This window comes from Panulirus ornatus, chromosome 23, assembly GCF_036320965.1.
Source record: "Panulirus ornatus isolate Po-2019 chromosome 23, ASM3632096v1, whole genome shotgun sequence".
Classification (NCBI taxonomy): domain Eukaryota; kingdom Metazoa; phylum Arthropoda; class Malacostraca; order Decapoda; family Palinuridae; genus Panulirus; species Panulirus ornatus.
Genome location: NC_092246.1, coordinates 20466633 through 20489203, shown reverse-complemented (window position 1 = coordinate 20489203; position 22571 = coordinate 20466633). Strand labels below are relative to the sequence as shown.

The 22571-nt window shown below is 49.6% G+C and overlaps 1 protein-coding gene across 5 annotated transcripts in view; it reads right to left on the bottom strand.

The window, feature by feature from the left end:
• Positions 1–22571, bottom strand: part of LOC139756874 (inter alpha-trypsin inhibitor, heavy chain 4-like) — a 457935-nt gene that overhangs the window by 166339 nt on the left and 269025 nt on the right. For all 5 annotated transcript variants that reach the window (XM_071676730.1, XM_071676729.1, XM_071676732.1 and 2 more), the window contains one exon: positions 7988–8208. In XM_071676730.1, coding sequence (XP_071532831.1) covers positions 7988–8208 — 221 coding nt within the window. The remainder of the gene's footprint in view (positions 1–7987; positions 8209–22571) is intronic.

The following is a 22571-nucleotide window of genomic DNA, read 5'->3' as shown; positions in this document are numbered from 1 at the left end:
CATCGTACTCACGAGGGTAAGTCATCGTACTCAGGAGGGTAAGTCATCGTACTCACGACGGTAAGTCATCGTACTCAGGAGGGTAAGTCATCGTACTCAGGAGGGTAAGTCATCGTACTCAGGAGGGTAAGTCATCGTACTCACGAGGGTAAGTCATCGTACTCAGGAGGGTAAGTCATCGTACTCACGACGGTAAGTCATCGTACTCAGGAGGGTAAGTCATCGTACTCAGGAGGGTAAGTCATCGTACTCACGAGGGTAAGTCATCGTACTCAGGAGGGTAAGTCATCGTACTCAGGAGGGTAAGTCATCGTACTCAGGAGGGTAAGTCATCGTACTCACGAGGGTAAGTCATCGTACTCAGGAGGGTAAGTCATCGTACTCAGGAGGGTAAGTCATCGTACTCACGACGGTAAGTCATCGTACTCACGAGGGTAAGTCATCGTACTCACGAGGGTAAGTCATCGTACTCACGACGGTAAGTCATCGTACTCAGGAGGGTAAGTCATCGTACTCAGGAGGGTAAGTCATCGTACTCAGGAGGGTAAGTCATCGTACTCACGAGGGTAAGTCATCGTACTCACGAGGGTAAGTCATCGTACTCAGGAGGGTAAGTCATCGTACTCAGGAGGGTAAGTCATCGTACTCAGGAGGGTAAGTCATCGTACTCACGAGGGTAAGTCATCGTACTCAGGAGGGTAAGTCATCGTACTCAGGAGGGTAAGTCATCGTACTCACGAGGGTAAGTCATCGTACTCACGACGGTAAGTCATCGTACTCAGGAGGGTAAGTCATCGTACTCAGGAGGGTAAGTCATCGTACTCAGGAGGGTAAGTCATCGTACTCAGGAGGGTAAGTCATCGTACTCAGGAGGGTAAGTCATCGTACTCAGGAGGGTAAGTCATCGTACTCAGGAGGGTAAGTCATCGTACTCAGGAGGGTAAGTCATCGTACTCAGGAGGGTAAGTCATCGTACTCAGGAGGGTAAGTCATCGTACTCAGGAGGGTAAGTCATCGTACTCAGGAGGGTAAGTCATCGTACTCAGGAGGGTAAGTCATCGTACTCAGGAGGGTAAGTCATCGTACTCAGGAGGGTAAGTCATCGTACTCAGGAGGGTAAGTCATCGTACTCAGGAGGGTAAGTCATCGTACTCAGGAGGGTAAGTCATCGTACTCAGGAGGGTAAGTCATCGTACTCAGGAGGGTAAGTCATCGTACTCAGGAGGGTAAGTCATCGTACTCACGAGGGTAAGTCATCGTACTCAGGAGGGTAAGTCATCGTACTCACGAGGGTAAGTCATCGTACTCACGAGGGTAAGTCATCGTACTCACGACGGTAAGTCATCGTACTCAGGAGGGTAAGTCATCGTACTCAGGAGGGTAAGTCATCGTACTCACGAGGGTAAGTCATCGTACTCAGGAGGGTAAGTCATCGTACTCACGACGGTAAGTCATCGTACTCACGACGGTAAGTCATCGTACTCACGAGGGTAAGTCATCGTACTCACGAGGGTAAGTCATCGTACTCAGGAGGGTAAGTCATCGTACTCACGAGGGTAAGTCATCGTACTCAGGAGGGTAAGTCATCGTACTCACGACGGTAAGTCATCGTACTCACGACGGTAAGTCATCGTACTCACGACGGTAAGTCATCGTACTCACGACGGTAAGTCATCGTACTCAGGAGGGTAAGTCATCGTACTCAGGAGGGTAAGTCATCGTACTCAGGAGGGTAAGTCATCGTACTCACGAGGGTAAGTCATCGTACTCAGGAGGGTAAGTCATCGTACTCACGAGGGTAAGTCATCGTACTCAGGAGGGTAAGTCATCGTACTCAGGAGGGTAAGTCATCGTACTCAGGAGGGTAAGTCATCGTACTCACGACGGTAAGTCATCGTACTCACGACGGTAAGTCATCGTACTCACGACGGTAAGTCATCGTACTCAGGAGGGTAAGTCATCGTACTCACGACGGTAAGTCATCGTACTCACGACGGTAAGTCATCGTACTCACGACGGTAAGTCATCGTACTCAGGAGGGTAAGTCATCGTACTCACGACGGTAAGTCATCGTACTCACGACGGTAAGTCATCGTACTCAGGAGGGTAAGTCATCGTACTCACGACGGTAAGTCATCGTACTCACGAGGGTAAGTCATCGTACTCACGACGGTAAGTCATCGTACTCAGGAGGGTAAGTCATCGTACTCACGAGGGTAAGTCATCGTACTCACGACGGTAAGTCATCGTACTCACGAGGGTAAGTCATCGTACTCACGACGGTAAGTCATCGTACTCACGACGGTAAGTCATCGTACTCAGGAGGGTAAGTCATCGTACTCACGAGGGTAAGTCATCGTACTCAGGAGGGTAAGTCATCGTACTCAGGAGGGTAAGTCATCGTACTCACGACGGTAAGTCATCGTACTCAGGAGGGTAAGTCATCGTACTCACGAGGGTAAGTCATCGTACTCACGAGGGTAAGTCATCGTACTCAGGAGGGTAAGTCATCGTACTCACGACGGTAAGTCATCGTACTCAGGAGGGTAAGTCATCGTACTCACGAGGGTAAGTCATCGTACTCACGACGGTAAGTCATCGTACTCACGACGGTAAGTCATCGTACTCAGGAGGGTAAGTCATCGTACTCACGACGGTAAGTCATCGTACTCAGGAGGGTAAGTCATCGTACTCACGACGGTAAGTCATCGTACTCACGACGGTAAGTCATCGTACTCACGACGGTAAGTCATCGTACTCAGGAGGGTAAGTCATCGTACTCACGAGGGTAAGTCATCGTACTCAGGAGGGTAAGTCATCGTACTCACGAGGGTAAGTCATCGTACTCAGGAGGGTAAGTCATCGTACTCAGGAGGGTAAGTCATCGTACTCACGAGGGTAAGTCATCGTACTCACGAGGGTAAGTCATCGTACTCAGGAGGGTAAGTCATCGTACTCACGAGGGTAAGTCATCGTACTCAGGAGGGTAAGTCATCGTACTCACGACGGTAAGTCATCGTACTCAGGAGGGTAAGTCATCGTACTCAGGAGGGTAAGTCATCGTACTCAGGAGGGTAAGTCATCGTACTCACGACGGTAAGTCATCGTACTCAGGAGGGTAAGTCATCGTACTCACGAGGGTAAGTCATCGTACTCACGAGGGTAAGTCATCGTACTCACGACGGTAAGTCATCGTACTCACGAGGGTAAGTCATCGTACTCACGACGGTAAGTCATCGTACTCACGACGGTAAGTCATCGTACTCACGACGGTAAGTCATCGTACTCACGACGGTAAGTCATCGTACTCACGACGGTAAGTCATCGTACTCACGACGGTAAGTCATCGTACTCAGGAGGGTAAGTCATCGTACTCACGACGGTAAGTCATCGTACTCACGACGGTAAGTCATCGTACTCAGGAGGGTAAGTCATCGTACTCACGACGGTAAGTCATCGTACTCACGAGGGTAAGTCATCGTACTCACGACGGTAAGTCATCGTACTCACGACGGTAAGTCATCGTACTCACGACGGTAAGTCATCGTACTCACGAGGGTAAGTCATCGTACTCACGAGGGTAAGTCATCGTACTCAGGAGGGTAAGTCATCGTACTCACGAGGGTAAGTCATCGTACTCACGAGGGTAAGTCATCGTACTCAGGAGGGTAAGTCATCGTACTCACGAGGGTAAGTCATCGTACTCACGACGGTAAGTCATCTTTTTCTTTTACTTTTTTTTTTCGGTTTTAAAAACTTTCGTATCGCATGCAGCGCTGTGGGGGAGGAGGAGGGGGGGGGGGGTTAACTCAGATAATGGGCGGGGCGTAAGTTAAAGAGACGGGCATTAAGAAACCAGTGCGTCTCTGGGGTGAGTTAAGACTTTACGGGGGAGGGAGGAGGGGGGGGATGTGTGTGTGTGTGTCTGGGGGTAAGGGGTGGGTGGTGGTTCCTTGGGTGGGTGAGAGAGAGAGAGAGAGAGAGAGAGAGAGAGAGAGAGAGAGAGAGAGAGAGAGAGAGAGAGAGAGTTAAGCATTTTTGTGTACTTAGTAAGTGTGTGTGTGTGTGTGTGTGTGTGTGTGTGTGTGTGTGTGACGGTACGAGCCGTGGGTAGGAACGCTGCCTGACCTCTGACCTGACCCCGGAGGTGTCAGGTCGTCAACTGCCCAGGCCATCGTATCCGAGGGTCGTACCGACCAATCACCTGCCCAGTAACCTAACCAACCAGCTGGCTGGCTGGCTAGTCACCTAACCAATCAACCAGCTGGCTGGCTAGTCACTTAACCAATCAACCAGCTGGCTGGCTAGTCACTTAACCAATCAACCAGCTGGCTGGCCAGCACCCAACCTATCAACCAGCTGGCTGGCTAGTCACTTAACCAATCAACCAGCTGGCTGGCCAGTCACCTAACCTATCAACCAGCTGGCTGGCCAGTCACCTAACCTATCAACCAGCTGGCTGGCTAGTCACCTAACTAATCAACCAGCTGGCTGGCTAGTCACTTAACCAATTAACCAGCTGGCTGGCTAGTCACTTAACCAATCAACCAGCTGGCTGACCAGTCACCTAACCTATCAACCAGCTGGCTGGCCAGTCACCTAACCAATCAACCAGCTGGCTGGCCAGTCACCTAACCTATCAACCAGCTGGCTGGCCAGTCACCTAACCTATCAACCAGCTGGCTGGCCAGTCACCTAACCTATCAACCAGCTGGCTGGCCAGTCACCTAACCTATCAACCAGCTGGCTGGCCAGTCACCTAACCAACCAACCAACCAGCTGGCTGGCCAGTCACCTAACCTATCAACCAGCTGGCTGGCCAGTCACCTAACCTATCAACCAGCTGGCTGGCTAGTCACCTAACCAATCAACCAGCTGGCTGGCTAGTCACTTAACCAATCAACCAGCTGGCTGGCTAGTCACTTAACCAATCAACCAGCTGGCTGACCAGTCACCTAACCTATCAACCAGCTGGCTGGCCAGTCACCTAATCAATCAACCAGCTGGCTGGCCAGTCACCTAACCTATCAACCAGCTGGCTGGCCAGTCACCTAACCAACCAACCAACCAGCTGGCTGGCCAGTCACCTAACCTATCAACCAGCTGGCTGGCCAGTCACCTAACCTATCAACCAGCTGGCTGGCTAGTCACCTAACCAATCAACCAGCTGGCTGGCTAGTCACTTAACCAATCAACCAGCTGGCTGGCTAGTCACTTAACCAATCAACCAGCTGGCTGACCAGTCACCTAACCTATCAACCAGCTGGCTGGCCAGTCACCTAATCAATCAACCAGCTGGCTGGCCAGTCACCTAACCTATCAACCAGCTGGCTGGCCAGTCACCTAACCTATCAACCAGCTGGCTGGCCAGTCACCTAATCAATCAACCAGCTGGCTGGCCAGTCACCTAACCAATCAACCAGCTGGCTGGCTAGTCACTTAACCAATCAACCAGCTGGCTGGCTAGTCACCTAACCTATCAACCAGTTGGCTGGCCAGTCACCTAACCTATCAACCAGCTGGCTGGCCAGTCACCTAACCAATCAACCAGCTGGCTGGCCAGTCACCTAACCAATCAACCAGCTGGCTGGCCAGTCACCTAACCAATCAACCAGCTGGCTGGCTAGTCACCTAACCTATCAACCAGCTGGCTGGCCAGTCACCTAACCTATCAACCAGCTGGCTGGCCGGTCACCTAACCAACCAACCAGCTGGCTGGCTAGTCACCTAACCAATCAACCAGCTGGCTGGCCAGTCACCTAACCAATCAACCAGTTGGCTGGCCGGTCACCTAACCAATCAACCAGCTGGCTGGCCAGTCACCTAACCTATCAACCGACCAGCTAGTCCAAGTGATGAACCAGCTGCCCCTCAGCAGCTGGCTACACCCCTAGTAACCTGCCTCGTACCTTCACGGGCAATGAGCTCCAGTACGACATTTCTCCGCCTCGCTTCCCACTAAGTCCAGTCGGCAGCGAGTGCTCACCCCCCCCACCTGCCCTGCCAGACGTACGTTAATTATTTCGCGGGACCGTCTTAATGATGCATTCTAACCCGTGATTTGCATATGTATTGCCCGCGTGTGCTTCACAATGAAGATCTGCATATGTATAGCCTATGACGGATGCTTCATGATCAAAATTTGCATATGTATAGCCTATGCGTAATTTGTACATGTATACTTCAAAATCAAAATTTCAATATGTATAGCCTATGCGTAATTTGTACATGTATACTTCAAAATCAAAATTTGCACATGTATAGCCTATGTGTGATTAGCATATGTATACTTCATCATCATAATCTGCATATTATGTATAGCCTATGTGTGTGTGTGTGTGTGTGTGTGTGTGTGTGTGTGCCTGTGTCGTGTGTGTGTGTGTGCCTGTGTTGTGTGTGTGTGTGTGTGTGTGCCTGTGTTGTGTGTGTGTGTGTGTGTGTGTGTGTGTGTGTGTGTGTGTGTGTGTGTGTGTGTGTGTGTGCCTGTGTCGTGTGTGTGTGTGTGTGTGTGTGTGTGTGTGTGTGTGCCTGTGTCGTGTGTGTGTGTGTGTGTGTGTGTGTGCCTGTGTCGTGTGTGTGTGTGTGTGTGCCTGTGTTGTGTGTGTGTGTGTGTGTGCCTGTGTTGTGTGTGTGTGTGTGTGTGTGTGTGCCTGTGTCGTGTGTGTGTGTGTGTGTGTGTGTGTGTGTGTGTGTGTGTGTGCCTGTGTCGTGTGTGTGTGTGTGTGTGTGTGTGGCTGTGTCGTGTGTGTGTGTGTGTGTGTGTGTGTGTGCCTGTGTTGTGTGTGTGTGTGTGTGTGTGTGCCTGTGTCGTGTGTGTGTGTGTGTGTGTGTGTGTGTGTGTGCCTGTGTTGTGTGTGTGTGTGTGTGTGTGTGCCTGTGTTGTGTGTGTGTGTGTGTGTGTGTGTTGTGTGTGTGTGTGTGTCATCTCGGCGTCGGTCATCTCAGCTTATTAAAGCTGGCAGGCAGCTCAGGCTGGGCTGGTTGCCTAGGGTTCCTCCAGAGCCGATACAGCGCCTGCTCCCCCCATCCCTCCTTCCCTCATCTTCCCCCCAGCGCCATGGGACTGAGGGAGGAACTGCCCTCCACACTTCACTGCACTATATTCGTGTGTATATATATATATATATATATATATATATATATATATATATATATATATATATATATATATATATATATAGTGCATATGAACGCGTACTTCCATATAACACACAAACCTCCAACAGTCAGGATCGAACCCGGGACCCCTCCGTGGCAGGCGGGAGTGCTACCGCTAGGCTGTGTGTGTGTGTGTGTGTGTGTGTGTGTGTGTGTGTGTGTGTGTGGTCAGGTGTGGAGGTGGAGGTGTTCATGTGTGGAGTGTGAGCACGACGGTACGACCCTTGAGTACGACGGTGCGACCCTTGAGTACGACGATACGACGCTGAGTACGACGGTACGACCCTTGGGCATCAAGGCCAGGCCTGCGTGAGCGAGGGGTCGTACCAAGCTGTTCAAGGGTCGTCCCGTCGTACTGAAGGGTCGTACCGTCGTGCTGAAGGGTCGTACCGACATGTTGAAGGGTCGTACCGTCGTGTTGAAGGGTCGTACCGTCGCGCCCAAGCGTCGTACCGTATCGTTCAAGCCCTTCCATTCACACCTAACAAACCACCACCATTTCCTCTGACTGCACAACCCAAATGTTGCAGAAAACTTCCAATTACGAACCCAATTCACATTTTCTATCATTTTCTCTCCTAATAATCCCAACAGCATCGAAGCAACAACACCAAAAACACAATCATAATAATTCATGACAGAAAACGGTGCAGGCTCCAGGGGACACCATCAGAATTATACAGACGCCACTCCACCGGTCCCCCTCCCTCACTCCCTCCCCACGTCCCTCACTCCCTCCCCACCTCCCTCACTCCCTCCCCACCTCCGAGTCATCATGGACTTCGGTGGCTATCTAGTTCCGCACGCGTAAACGACGGCTGGTACTCACATGGTCAGGTTGGAGATGAAGGCGTTCGCGGGGAGCATGATGCTGAAGACGGCTTCCTGCGCGTCCAGGGACGGGTTACGGATCTTGCAGGTGACGGTGGTGACGGCGTAACGGGAGATGACCACGGACTGGATGTGGTACGAGATGATCTGCAGGTCCCTCTCCGTCCACGACTCCACGGGGTCCGGCGACACCTGCGAGGGCGAGCCACAGGACGTCTCCTGGAGGAGGAGAGAGGAGAGAGAGGGTTTAGTCCTGCGGGAGGGTCCTTCCTGCTGGTGTAGAAGGGGAGGGTGAGGGAGTAGTAGCAGTGCAGAGGTGGTGTTGGTTCCTCACGCTGTCACCCAGGCGAGCCACAGGACGTCCTCCTGGAGGAGGAGAGAGAGAGAGAGAGGGTTTATTCCTGCGGGAGGGTCCTTCCTGCTGGGGTAGAAGGGAAGGGTAGGTATAGTGCAGAGGTGGTGTTGGTCCCTCGCGGTGTCACCCAGGCGAGCCACAGGACGTCCTCCTGGAGGAGGAGGAGGAGGAGGAGGAGAGAGAGGGAGGGTTACTCCTGCGGGAGGGTCCTTCCTGCTGGGGGAGAAGGGGAAGGTAGGTATTAGTGCAGAGATGGTGTTGGTTCCTCGCGGTGTCATCCATGTATTCACAATGCAACATTTATTCATTGTCTCCCTATCCTTCAATCATTTTTCATCTTTCTTTCGTGAGTCATTTCTTTCATCATCGGTCCTTCCTTCCTTCATTCATCCCTTCACGTGGGTGAGTCGTGTATCACCTTATCCTTCCTTCACCATTCGTCTCTCCTTCCTTCATCCTTCACAGCACTCACGCACCAATCATGTCCTTCCAGCATCATTCACGCACCAATCATGTCCTTCCTTCATCATTCACGCACCAATCATGTCCTTCCTTCATCATTCACGCACCAATCATGTCCTTCCTTCATCATTCACGCACCAATCATGTCCTTCCCAGATCATTCACCCCCACAGCTCTCACTCTTGTCAAGACACCACAAGACAGACCAGCCTAAGCCTCACCGAAGCTTTCAAGCTTAATCCTAAACCTCAAAAGCTTAAAAGCCTCAACACCGGGAGTCGCCACCCAGCTTAAAGCTCCACTTACACAGGTTGAACCAGGTGACACGTCGATCCGCACGTAGCAATCTAAACTTATACAGCTTCATTCAGGCAACGGAGCAACACAATACAAGAAAATACAGTAGAACTCCATATACACACAGCCCCCTCCCCCCCCCAACAACCAAATACAGCAATACAGTGTATCAATATATCAGCGTTCACAGCATCACTATCTATAGATATCTGGGATCACATAAAGATATACTGAAATAACAACACTGAAAATCAGACACACACACGTATATATATATATATATATATATATATATATATATATATATATATATATATATATATATATATATATATTATCCCTGGGGATAGGGGAGAAAGAATACTTAACACGTATTCCCTGCGTGTCGTAGAAGGCGACTAAAAGGGAAGGGAGCGGGGGGCTGGAAATATATATATGTATATATATATATATATATATATATATATATATATATATATATATATATATATATATATAAGAGAAACAATGTCTTCTGTCGAGTTAACAACAGCTATACAGTACACGCACACCACGCTCCAACATGTAAAACAAAACAAAAAAAATTTTTCTTTTGACAAAAATTGTTGAAATCGCTGGCGAAAAGTGTACAATGGCCTCTCTCTCTCTCTCTCTCTCTCTCTCTCTCTCTCTCTCTCTCTCTCTCTCTCTCTCTCTCTCCACTTCACCATGGGGTTCAGAGTGATCAACCAAACTGTCACTACAAGCTCTCGACAGTGTATTTCGTTCAGGATATTACAAAAGTGACGCTACATTACGCCGGATTTTCTCTTGTAGTAACGGCGTAACCCACCCTCAAACCCCCCCCCCCCCCGCCCATCTGTAACACTGAGATGTGCTCGAAAATCGAGACATAGAAAACGGTTGTGCATGTCTACAGAACACGGGATGCTGGGAGGACGGTGGAGTGTTTTAACTTACAAGACCTGTGTGTGTGTGTGTGTGTGTGTGTGTGTGTGTGTGTGTGTGTGTGTGTAACACAATACAACACGGCTCTAGTGAAATATCTGAAAACATTTTCCCTCTATTGCAACATTTTTTCTGCTGCACAGTGTTGTACGTGGGGGGGGGGGGGGGGAGGGGGGGAGGAGGGCGAGGGGGGGAGTGGTAGTTACCCCCCCCCCCCATCCATCACAACCATATCCCCCCCTCCCTTTCAACCCCCCCCATCCATCACAACCATCCCCCCATTCAAAACCATAAGTCCTCTCTCCCCCCACATCAACACTACCTCCAGCCCTTCCATCACCACTGCCAGACGCCTCCCACCCATGCAACCCCCCCATCTCTCTCTCTCTCTCTCTCTCTCTCTCTCTCTCTCTCTCCCATTAGACACCTCCCCCAGGAGGAAGTCTGACCGTTTCAAAAGACGTCTAAAGACACCACACTACTGACGACCCCTCCTCCCCCTACACACACACAGACACACACACACACACACACACACACACACACACACCATTTCCCTCCCCCCTCCTCAAATTCTTCGTTCGTGCCACCGTAAGCTTGGCTTGTGACATTTCAGAAGCTTAAGAGAAGCGAGCCAAGCTGAAATTGAAATTCTGCATTAGAGTTTCCGTCACTCTCCAGCCATAATGGAGAGGACAGTGCCATGCCACAAGAACCCAGGGGTCGGGAGGAGGACCCTGGATCGGGAATGGTTCCAGGTGAGGCGAGGCGAGGCAGCCCGTCACCACAAGGGTTGTGTCTCCTGCTGTGGTAGAGACGGAGGCTGGAGGACGAGGACGAAGCCTGGAGGACGAGGACTAGGACGAAGCCTGGAGGACGAGGACGGAGCCTGGAGGACGAGGACGAGGACGGAGCCTGGAGGTCGAGGACGAGTACGAAGCCTGGAGGACGAGGACGGAGCCTGGAGGACGAGGACGAGTACGAAGCCTGGAGGACGAGGACGGAGGTGATGGTGGTGATGGTGATGGTGAGTGGTGGTGATGGTGATGGTGATGGTGGTGGTGACGGTGATGGTGATGATGGTGATGGTGTCAGAGGGCGAGCAGTTCCTTCAAGGTGGATGCTGGGACACAGGAGGACAACCACAGGGACCAAACCACGAGGAAATGAGGCCAGAAACTTGTAAGAAAAAAAAAAAAAAATAATATTCCTGGACACAATCGTGGCTGAAATGGGTTCTAAAGTGATGGAGATGAAGGCGGGGGAATGTGGACGAAAGTTTCACAAAGTTGGGTGATGGTGGAGAAGCTTCCACCCCCCCCACACGAGTGTAAAACTTCCCCTCCACTCCACAACCCCCACTCCACCTACAGCCCAAACGGGAAATTACAGCCAACCAGGTAATTGCATAGTTTGACACGCCATCAACACAGTGCACCATTACAATCCTCTCCCACACCCCCCTCCCCATGTCCCATCCCGCTCCAGTAACAACCCAATCCCCTGTACACTACCCCTCCCCCCCACCCACACCACCCACTAAACTCTCCCCACCCACACCACCCAGTAACCTCCCCCACACCCACACCATCCAGTAAACTCTCCCCACCCACACCACCCAGTAACCTCTCCCACACCCACACCACCCACTAAACTCTCCCCACCCACACCACCCAGTAACCTCCCCCACACCCACACCACCCACTAAACTCTCCCCACCCACACCACCCAGTAACCTCTCCCACACCCACACCACCCAGTAAACTCTCCCACACCCACACCACCCAGTAAACTCTCCCACACCCACACCATCCAGTAAACTCTCCCACACCCACACCACCCAGTAACCTCCCCCACACCCACACCACCCAGTAACCTCCCCCACACCCACACCACCCAGTAAACTCTCCCCACCCACACCACCCAGTAAACTCACCCACACCATCCAGTAAACTCTCCCACACCTACACCACCCAGTAAACTCTTCCCACCCACACCACCCAGTAACCTCTCCCACACCCACACCACCCAGTAACCTCTCCCACACCCACACCACCCAGTAAACTCTCCCCACTCACACCACCCAGTAAACTCTCCCCACCCACACCACCCAGTAACCTCCCCCACACCCACACCACCCAGTAAACTCTTCCCACCCACACCACCCAGTAACCTCTCCCACACCCACACCACCCAGTAACCTCCCCCACACCCACACCACCCAGTAAACTCTCCCCACCCACACCACCCAGTAAACTCTTCCCACCCACACCACCCAGTAAACTCTCCACACCCACACCACCCAGTAAACTCTCCCACACCCACACCACCCAGTAAACTCTCCACACCCACACCATCCAGTAAACTCTCCCACACCCACACCACCCAGTAAACTCTCCCCACCCACACCACCCAGTAAACTCTCCCACACCCACACCACCCAGTAACCTCCCCCACACCCACACCACCCAGTAAACTCTCCTCACCCACACCACCCAGTAAACTCTCCTCACCCACACCACCCAGTAAACTCTTCCCACCCACACCACCCAGTAACCTCTCCCACACCCACACCACCCAGTAACCTCTCCCACACCCAAACCACCCAGTAACCTCCCCCACACCCACACCACCCAGTAAACTCTCCTCACCCACACCACCTTCCTCCCCAAACGAGAAAAACCCACCCCCACCCCCTCCCGCCCTCTCTCCCAAATCCCCCTCCCCCTCCCCCCCTTCCTGTTCACCATACCGTTCAGTCTTCCTAGGGCGCCTCCCGCCCCCCCCCCCGGGACCTCATTAGCGCCCCCCCCATAATTAATGAAGGCCCTTACATAACACAAGGGTGGCCCCCCCCCCCCCAAGCCGTCAGACGGGGGGGGGGGATGGTGGGAGGGGTGAGGGATGGTGGAGGGAATAATACGGGCAAATACGCACATTCTATAACCCCCCCTACCCCCACCCCAGAAGAAAAAATACGGACGCGTGAAAAACGTTAAGATGATAAAAATACGGAGACCTGGTGGGTGGGCGCCAGGAGATAACACACAGTCATTGCGTCCGGACACGTGGTATAATAAGCACGCGTAATAAGACACGTGAAAAAAGAAATACGGAAAATACGGACACCAGGAAAAATACGGCTACTTGATATGGTCACTTCCTGGGCGAACAGACGACACAGAGAGCTGATAAAGTGCAACGGAAATAAGCACTTTGACAGACACCAACATAACAAGACCTGTGTAATACGCACGTAGAAAATAAGGAGTTCAGAAGAAAGAAAACGGGAACTTCTTACAATACGAACAAGACGAATAACATAAAAATGATAAAAAAAAAAGTTAATTGGGTAAAAATGAGAGGAGGTGGGGTGGGGGGGGGGGGGAAACTAATTGGTCAACGTTACAACGAAAACCTTCAGTTGAACATATAGAACATGAAAAGGTTAAAAAAATAGTGTAAAACTTTTTTTTTAATTACAATCAAGTTTTAACAGCGACACTTCATAATTAATACTATGTACACCATCCTGGGACTATATATATATATATATATATATATATATATATATATATATATATATATATATATATATATTGTTTTTTCCCCATAAATATTCGCCATTTCCCGTGTTAGCGAGGTAGCGTTAAGAACAAAGGACTGAGCCTTAAGAGGGAATATCCTCACTTGGCCCCCATCTCTGTTCCTTCTTTTCGAAAATAAAACAAATTAATGCTACTGCCTGTGTATATTTTCTCCTTCATAATCCTGGGAGAAAAAAAAAAATACTGTGATCAGTTTATTATTCCCAGTGAGATCGACGTCTCGCCTTAAAAAAAAAAATATATAAAAAAATAAATAAATAAAATAAAATAAATAAAATTGGTCAGTATGAACTGGTTTATTTTTCCTCTCCACTGTGCTAGGATTTACATTCTCGTTTCCATCGCTGGTCCTTCTCTCTCTCTCTCTCTCTCTCTCTCTCTCTCTCTCTCTCTCTCTCTCTCTCTCTCTCTCGTTATACACGTTAGTAATCATGGGTCATCGTGTGAGTCGAACAGAATGTGTCCGTGGATTGCATTCCAAATGGAATTTACCTTTGGATTCCATTTGAATAAGACTCAGGTATGGATTGTCCTTCAAGTGGAACATGCCTACAGATTATATTTCCAAAGGGAATTTACCTTTGGGTTATATTCTAAACGCTTTTACCTTTGGATTACACTCGAAGCGGAAATTACCTTTGGATCACACTCCAAAAACACCTTTATTGACATTCAAAATGGAAGTCACCTTTGGATTACATTCGAAATGAAAATCACCTTTGAATCACATTCCAAACAAAAAAAAATCACCTTTGGACGACACTCCAAACGGAAATCACCTTTGGATTACATTCCAAAATGGAAAACACCTTTATTGATATTCCAAACGAAAATCACCTTTGGATTACATTCCAAAATGCGGGGGGGGGGGGGGAATAGAATCAAAATCACCCCCTGGATCACATTCCAAACGGAAAGTTACCTATTATGGAATACAGGCCAGGACGGTCGCCCACGGGGTGTGTGGAGGAGGAGGAGGAGCAGGAGGAGGAGGAGGAGGAGGAGGAGGAGGAGGAGGAAGAGGAAGAGGAAGAGGAAGAGGAGGAGGAGATGATCATCATCATCATCACACACACACCAGTCGCCGCACAATTCTGTCGTGCGTCAGGCACCGCAGACGGACAACTCCGTGCGACACGTTCCCGGGGCGGGTTCGGCCGTGCGACCAGCGCCGTGTGCCCGACACGGGGAGGTTATGGTGCTGGAGTCTCTCGCTGGTGTAGAGTTACGGAGAGAGAGAGAGAGAGAGAGAGAGAGAGAGAGAGAGAGAGAGAGAGAGAGAGAGAGAGAGAGAGAGAGAGAGAGAGGGGGTTGTTCTCATTTACCTTTGGGCACAACGATTCGGCTCGGCCTGGCTCGGCTCGGCCCGAGGGTCGTACCGTCGTGCTCAAGGGTCGCACCGTCGTGTTCAAGGGTCGTACCGTCGTGCTCAAGGGTCGTACCGTCGTGTTCAAGGGTCGCACCGTCGTGCTCAAGGGTACGTACCGCCGTGCTCAAGGGCCGCACTGTCGTGCTCAAGGGGTCGTAGCGTCGTGCTCAATAAACCACATACTGTACTCTACAGTCCCCAGTAGCAAGGCAACAACACTTGGTTGTTTACGTCCGTTATCCTGAAAACTACGTTTATTTACATACTTAAACGAACTCGGCCTAAAAAGTAACGAAGGAACTGCATGTTTTCGCTCCCAAGACCGACTTTAAAGAGGGTGAAAGTCGTCAAAACTCGAGAAGTACTCGGGTATGACACCCCCGACCTGATGTGCTTCAAGTACGAGCAGGTGTTGTTACTTGACGTCACCAGCGGGTCTACGACAGTGACGCAACTACACCCGCGTTACCCTACGTGTTATGAAACTTCCCGTCAACCATACTGCACAGCTGGCAGCACGTCACACCTTCCTTACCTACCTACCTACCTACCCCCTTACCTACCTACCTAACTGCATTACCTACCTTCCTACCTACCTACCCTATTACCTACCTTCCTTCATACCTACCTACCTACCCCCTTACCTACCTACCTATCCCCTTACCTACCTACCTAACTGCATTACCTACCTTCCTACCTACCTACCTACCCTATTACCTACCTACCTTCATACCTACCTACCTACCCCTTACCTACCTACCTACCTACCTAACTACATTACCAACCTTCCTACCTACCTATCTACCTCCCTTCCTACCTACCTACCCCCTTACCTTCCTTCCTTCCTTCCTTCCTTCCTACCTACCTACCTACCTGCCGAGTGATGCTGCATGCAGGGTGTCCCACAATGCTGTTCCATGCTGCAATGCTCTTCCCGCAATGCTGCTGTCAGCACGCTCTACAGCACTAATCTATCCCGCACACGACTCCCCCCGCAATGCTGCTGCTTCACGTGAGAGAGAGAGAGAGAGAGAGAGAGAGAGAGAGAGAGAGAGAGAGAGAGAGAGAGAGAGAGAGAGAGAGGTAACGGAGGTAATGTATGTAATCATCCATCTGTTCAGTACGGGGGAGCGAGTTCTAAACTGGTGGGGACCCGCTTCATATTTTCTTCTTCTTTTTTTCATTTTTCTTTTACATGAACTCACCAGGTCTTCCCCTAGTGTGTGTGTGTGTGTGTGTGTGTGTGTGTGTGTATATGTGTGTGCGTGAAATTACGTATTTGTACTGGACGAGGAGGGATTTTTTACACTCGTGTTGCCCCGTCTAAACCTTGTATACATGTACTAAGTTTTTTACTATGTGTGTTTTTACACACATACACACACACACTCACATACCAGCCTAAACCAGGTAACCATTCATCGACCAACTCCGAGGGGAGGATGAACACCTGGGAATGCTTGTGGGCCGACTGCCGCGCCCAGGATTTGAACTTACGTAGGCCCGTCCCCTGGGGCGGGGCCCCTCCCTTCCTGACCATGGTCAGTATTGCTGACCACTACACCACGGAGGCCCCTGAGTACTGTGTGTGTGTGTGTGTGTGTGTGTGTGTGTGTCAAGACACGTCTACTTCGAAGTAAAGGGAAGAACTCCAACTCATGAGAGAGAGAGAGAGACGGTGGTTAATCCCCCCACCCCGGCTCACGGCAGAATAAGCGCTGGCCAGCCGGCGGCACCGCAGGCCAGGGCCGCTTGGAATGCCGGCAACCCCAGGACACGGGAATGTCACCCTTCTCGACCCAGAGGAGGAGGAGGAGGAGGAGGAGGAGGAGGAGGGGGGTATGGTCGTGGGGTTGGGGGAGGGGGGGCGGAGAGGGGGAGAATCTGCACACTAGTAACTCACTAACTAACCTTTCCCCTTACGGTCAACATCGCTAGAGAGAGAGAGAGAGAGAGAGAGAGAGAGAGAGAGAGAGAGAGAGAGAGAGAGAGAGAGAGAGAGAGAGAGAGAGAGAGAGAGAGAAACTCTACAGCCAACAGTTGTTTGTCTGTGTGTGTGTGTGTGTGTGTGTGTGTGTGTGTGTGTGTGTGTGTGTGTTAGCTCTTTCCTGTTGCCGCTCCTGCTGGAGGGACGATGTGGTGCGAAATCCCGGGCCAGGGTGCGAAATTTTGGCGTTTTGCATTCCACCCTCGCGAACCCCTTCTGCACGACACACTTCTGTATTTTCTTTCTCTTTTCCTCCCTAATTTTCCTCAGTGATGAGACTGCATTAAGATCGTATTTTTTTTTTTAATACAAAAAAAAAATGATATATCACCAACGAACCAAACCATCAGAGAGAGCTGACACACAAATGACAGTGTAGCGCAATGGTTGAAACAATCTGTTCATGGCAGAAAAATGCATGAAACCCGTGCCACATTCTCCCCCCCTCCCCAACACACACACACACACACACACACCCTTCCCACGACTCTATATCAAATTCAAAGGAACACGGCTGGATTTCTATACATCATCAAACACGTGAGGGAGAGTGGGAGGGTGAGTGGGAGGGAGAGTGGGAGGGTGAGTGGGAGGGTGAGTGGGAGGGAGGTGGTGGTGGTGGTGGGAGCGTACACATGTTCTGGGTGCAACAGATGACTTGGTGATTCCATGGTTGTTTTGATGTCGACCCTCGGCTCCGACCCATGGACAGACGGCTTCCCTCATCCCCCACCTCCCACCACGGCCAGGACCTTAAATCCAGGCTGTAAAAAGGGGTTCTAATGCAAGCGAAGTGGAGGACAACCCCCTTCTCGAGCCATATACTATGCATCTTTTTGGAAAAAAAATTAAGGGAGAGTTTTTTCTTTGCTGTGTAGTAGGCAAGTGACAGAGGGTAAAGTGTTGCAAAGCTTTGCTGTGTAGTGGGCAAGTGTGACAGAGGGTAAAGTGTTGCAAAGCTTTGCTGTGTAGTGGGCAAGTGTGACAGAGGGTAAAGTGTTGCAAAACTTAGCGGCGTTAGGAAAACACGAAAAGGGATCCAAAGCTTAGCTGTGTGAGGATATAAACATAAGTCATTCCAGAGCTTTTAGCGGAGTGAGGAAAGGGACATGAGAAAACTCCCAAAGCTTGGCAGGTGTCAGGAGAGAGATATTATAATAGCTACATGACCATCTTACGAAGGAGATGAACATTTCGCCGTAGTATTCCACTATCACACAGACAAGCCACAGACGTAAGTCCGGATTTCAACTACTACAGTCTCTGGGGTGGGGGTAAGTACCGTACGACAACGTGAATCACACGACTGGCAGCAGGCGGCGCGGGCCGGGCTGAGGAGACTGGCCGATCAACAGCAAGGCGTACGATGATATTTATTTTCATTCTTTTCATAAAAGACATGCATCATGTTACCTTCTCATGGCATCACACACACACACACACACACACACACTCGAAGATCTGTGAATCAAAACGAAAAACAAAAACAAAAATGATTTAATCCATTCCATCACGAACGCGGATAGAAGTCATTATTGCCAATAAATTCCAGAGAAACGTAATTTCACGAGGTACTCAACATGAGATGAATACGACTCCGGTAACAACAACAACAAACATCTATGAATAATCAGGTCGTAATGATATTTATTCATAGTTGGCTCCAGTATAAATAATACTGGGCAGTGACAACCCTAATCATTATCATATGCGATTCAGAATCACCATCTGATAAATTTTGTCCCGTTTTCATTGCGTCCTAGAGGAGAATACACACACACACACACACTATATATATATATATATATATATATATATATATATATATATATATATACACTACGAAATGTATCTAACATAAGACATCTTCTTTTCCCCCTGCGTCTGGAGGCGTGGAATTGGCAAGGGGTACCTACAAAGAACAGGCCCGTAGAAAACGGGAGACTTTCAAGAGAGAGAGAGAGAGAGAGAGAGAGAGAGAGAGAGAGAGAGAGAGAGAGAGAGATGATCGCGACCCTCCCAACCTACGATTTCGCACCACAGAAAACGGTAAGCCGTCGAGATAATCTCGCAATACAGAGAAAACGGTGAACCACTGATGAAAGATCTGGCAACACAGATAACGGTAAAGCCATCGAGACATCTCTCAACGTAGAAAACGGTAAACCATCGAGACACCTCGCAACGCAGAAAACGGTAAACCATGGAGACATCTCGCAACGTAGAAAACGGTAAACCGTCTAGACACCTCGCAATGTAGAAAACGGTAAACCACCGAGACATCTCGCAACGTAGAAAACGGTAAACCGTCGAGACACCTCGCAATGTAGAAAACGGTAAACCACCGAGACATCTCACAACGTAGAAAACGGTAAACCATCGAGACATCTCGCAACGTAGAAAACGGTTAAAGTACCCATCCATAGATGGTTTGGCGCTGCAGAAAACGGGTCCCCGATTTATAAAGGCATCACGTCCCATCTGGAAATAGATTTCCCCCTCCCTCCCTCCTGACCACAGAGCTCTAAATGGTCACTCTTATCTGATTCCGTGGCTGTTTTGCTCCACTCTTATCTCTGATACCCTCGCTGTTTTGCTCCCACGAAGGGCCCAGCTGTGCTGGTGGTGGTGGAGGGTCGTCCACGAAGGTTACGACCCTTTAGCAAGACGATACGACCCTCGAGTACGAAGGTACGACCCTTGAACAAGACGGTACGACCCTCGAACAAGACGTTACGACTCTCAAGGACGAAGGTACGACCCTCGAACAAGATGTTACGACCCTCGAGTACGAAGGTACAAACCTCGACCAAGACGATACGACCCTCAAGGACGAAGGTAGAACCCTCGAGCAAGACGTTACGACCCTCGGGACGAAGGTACGACCCTCGAGCACAAAGGTACGACCTCTTGGGTACGACGGCCTGACCTCTGACCTGGCCGGGCGCGGCGAAATTAATCTACTGCCTTTGTTGAAGTTCAAAGTGACTGGGGAGGGATTAAGGCTCCAAGCCACCCCAACATATCCTCCCCAGCGGACTGGGGAGGGATTAAGGCTCCAAGCCACCCCAACATATCCTCCCCAGCGGACTGGGGAGGGATTAAGGCTCCAAGCCACCCCAACATATCCTCCCCAGCACTTCCTCTCCCCCACACCCCAGCATTCCCTCCCCCATTATACCCCCAAACCGCCCTCCAATATTTTTACACCATCAATCACTCAGACCAATTTAACCCCATGTCTCCCCCCAACACTATTTCTACTCTATTCTTTTTCTACGCAACTTTAAAAAAAAACAGCCCCTTCCCCCTTCCCTCCCGTAGGAAATCCCTTCCCTCCATCCCTCTATCCATCTCGACCATCAATACACACGGACGAAAACCAACATCAAACGAAAAATACAGAGACGCCATTTTTACTCAAAATCGGCAACTAATTGTCTAGGAATCAAGCTAATTAGGATGCTAATCATTATCACCCCCCCCCCACACACACCCCCACACCCTCCGCCATCGTCCCTCCTAATGACGCTCGGATAAACAAGTTGGGGAGTTAATGGCGAAGACAACAGGGGAGAGAGAGAGAGAGAGAGAGAGAGAGAGAGAGAGAGAGAGAGAGAGAGAGAGAGAGAGAGAGAGAGGATATATCGTATATCAAAGTCTTGCATTATGTTGATCACACAGCGACGGCCACTGTACGCCTTTCCTTCCCTCCGCACCCACTGAGCGGCACGGCACGGTCCTTACGCCCGACGGTGGTGGTACGACCCCTCGAGCACGACGACGGTGGTACGACCCCTCGAGCACGACGAAGGTACGACCCCTCGAGCACGACGACGATACGACCCTTCGAGCACGACGAGGGTGCGACCCCTCGAGCACGACGACAGTATGATCCTTATTCACGACGGTACGACCCCTCGAGCACGACGACGTTAGGGCCCTCGAACACGACGGTGGCTACGACCACCACCCAACCCCCTCCACGGCGGTACGACCCCTCTGGTACGACAGGTCTGGTCCCCATCAAACTCAACGGGAGGCCTAAACACCAGGGGAAAGCGCGCTTGCTACGCTGTGATAACCACGACACATCGATGAAGTAAGGACGCCCAGGGACCAAAATACGGAAGAGGCCATGTTTACACCCTCCATGGTCTCATAAATCCCGCACCCCCCTAATGGCAACACTGTAGAAAACTACTAAATCGCTTGATATCCCCCCCGAGATGGCAACACCGTAGAGAACTAAAAGCATCACTTCTTGTCTTGGACACAAAAATCAACAGCGAATCTACAGCGATGATAAGGTTATCAATATAGACATCAATGAACGTGCCATACATCTCACTCATATAAGGGCTCGACTACTTCTGAAAAAAAAACCCACCAAAATTTATTGAAAGTTATTTCAAAAGATGAGGGTATGATAACCCCCCACCCCCCCATACGAGCCTTGAGAAAAAAAAACACAATCAATAATCTTAACATAATCCTAACCAAGATTAATTATCGTAAAGCAATCCCAAGTTAGTTTTGCGATGGTCATGGACTTCCCGTGCGTTACCGTAACACGTACATAATCCACTGCTGGAGCCGTCAGAGACGAAGAAAGATCCATCCAACACAGTAGCCTCCGGTCATCTGCATCTCCCTTTAATCGGATTTAGCGAGTGTATTACTGCATCTTCACTATCTCTGGATTACTGAGAGTGTATTACCGTGCCATTACTATAAACAGATTACTGTCAATATCACTGCATCTTCACTATCTCTGGATCAATGAGAGTGTATTACCGTGCCATTACCATAAACAGATTACTGTCAATATCACTGCATCTTCACTATAACTGAACTAAAATAACATGGCTTTATTTTCAATAATAACTGGAGTACCTGCCTACAGGACAAACTCTTCACTATAAGTGAAACAGAATAAGTACATGACTATATCTTCACTATAAGTGAAAATAACTGCATAATCATTTTATAACCGAAACATAGAAACTACAAGACTATCTTCACTACAACCGAGATAGAGTAACTGCGTGACTTTATAATCACTATAACTGAAACAGAATAACTACACAATTATATCATAACCGAAACATAGTAACTACAAGACTCTATCTTCGCTACAACCGAGAATGAGTAACTGCATGACTATATCTTCACTATAAAACAAAACAGAATGAGTGCATGACTATATCTTCACTATAAGTGAAACACAATAACCATAATTATATCATTATAACCGAAACATAGTAACAGCATGACTATCTTCACCACAACCGAGATAGAGTAACTGCATGACTATATCTTCACTATAAGTGAAAGAATAACTACATAATTATATTATAACCGAAACATAGTAACTGCAAGATTCTATCTTCACTACAATCGAGATAGAGTAATTGCATGACTATATCTTCACTATAAGTGAAACAGAATAAGTGCATGACTATATCTTCACTATAAGAGAAACACAATAATTGCATAATTTTATTATAACCGAAACATAGTAACAGCATGACTATCTTCACTACAACCGAGATA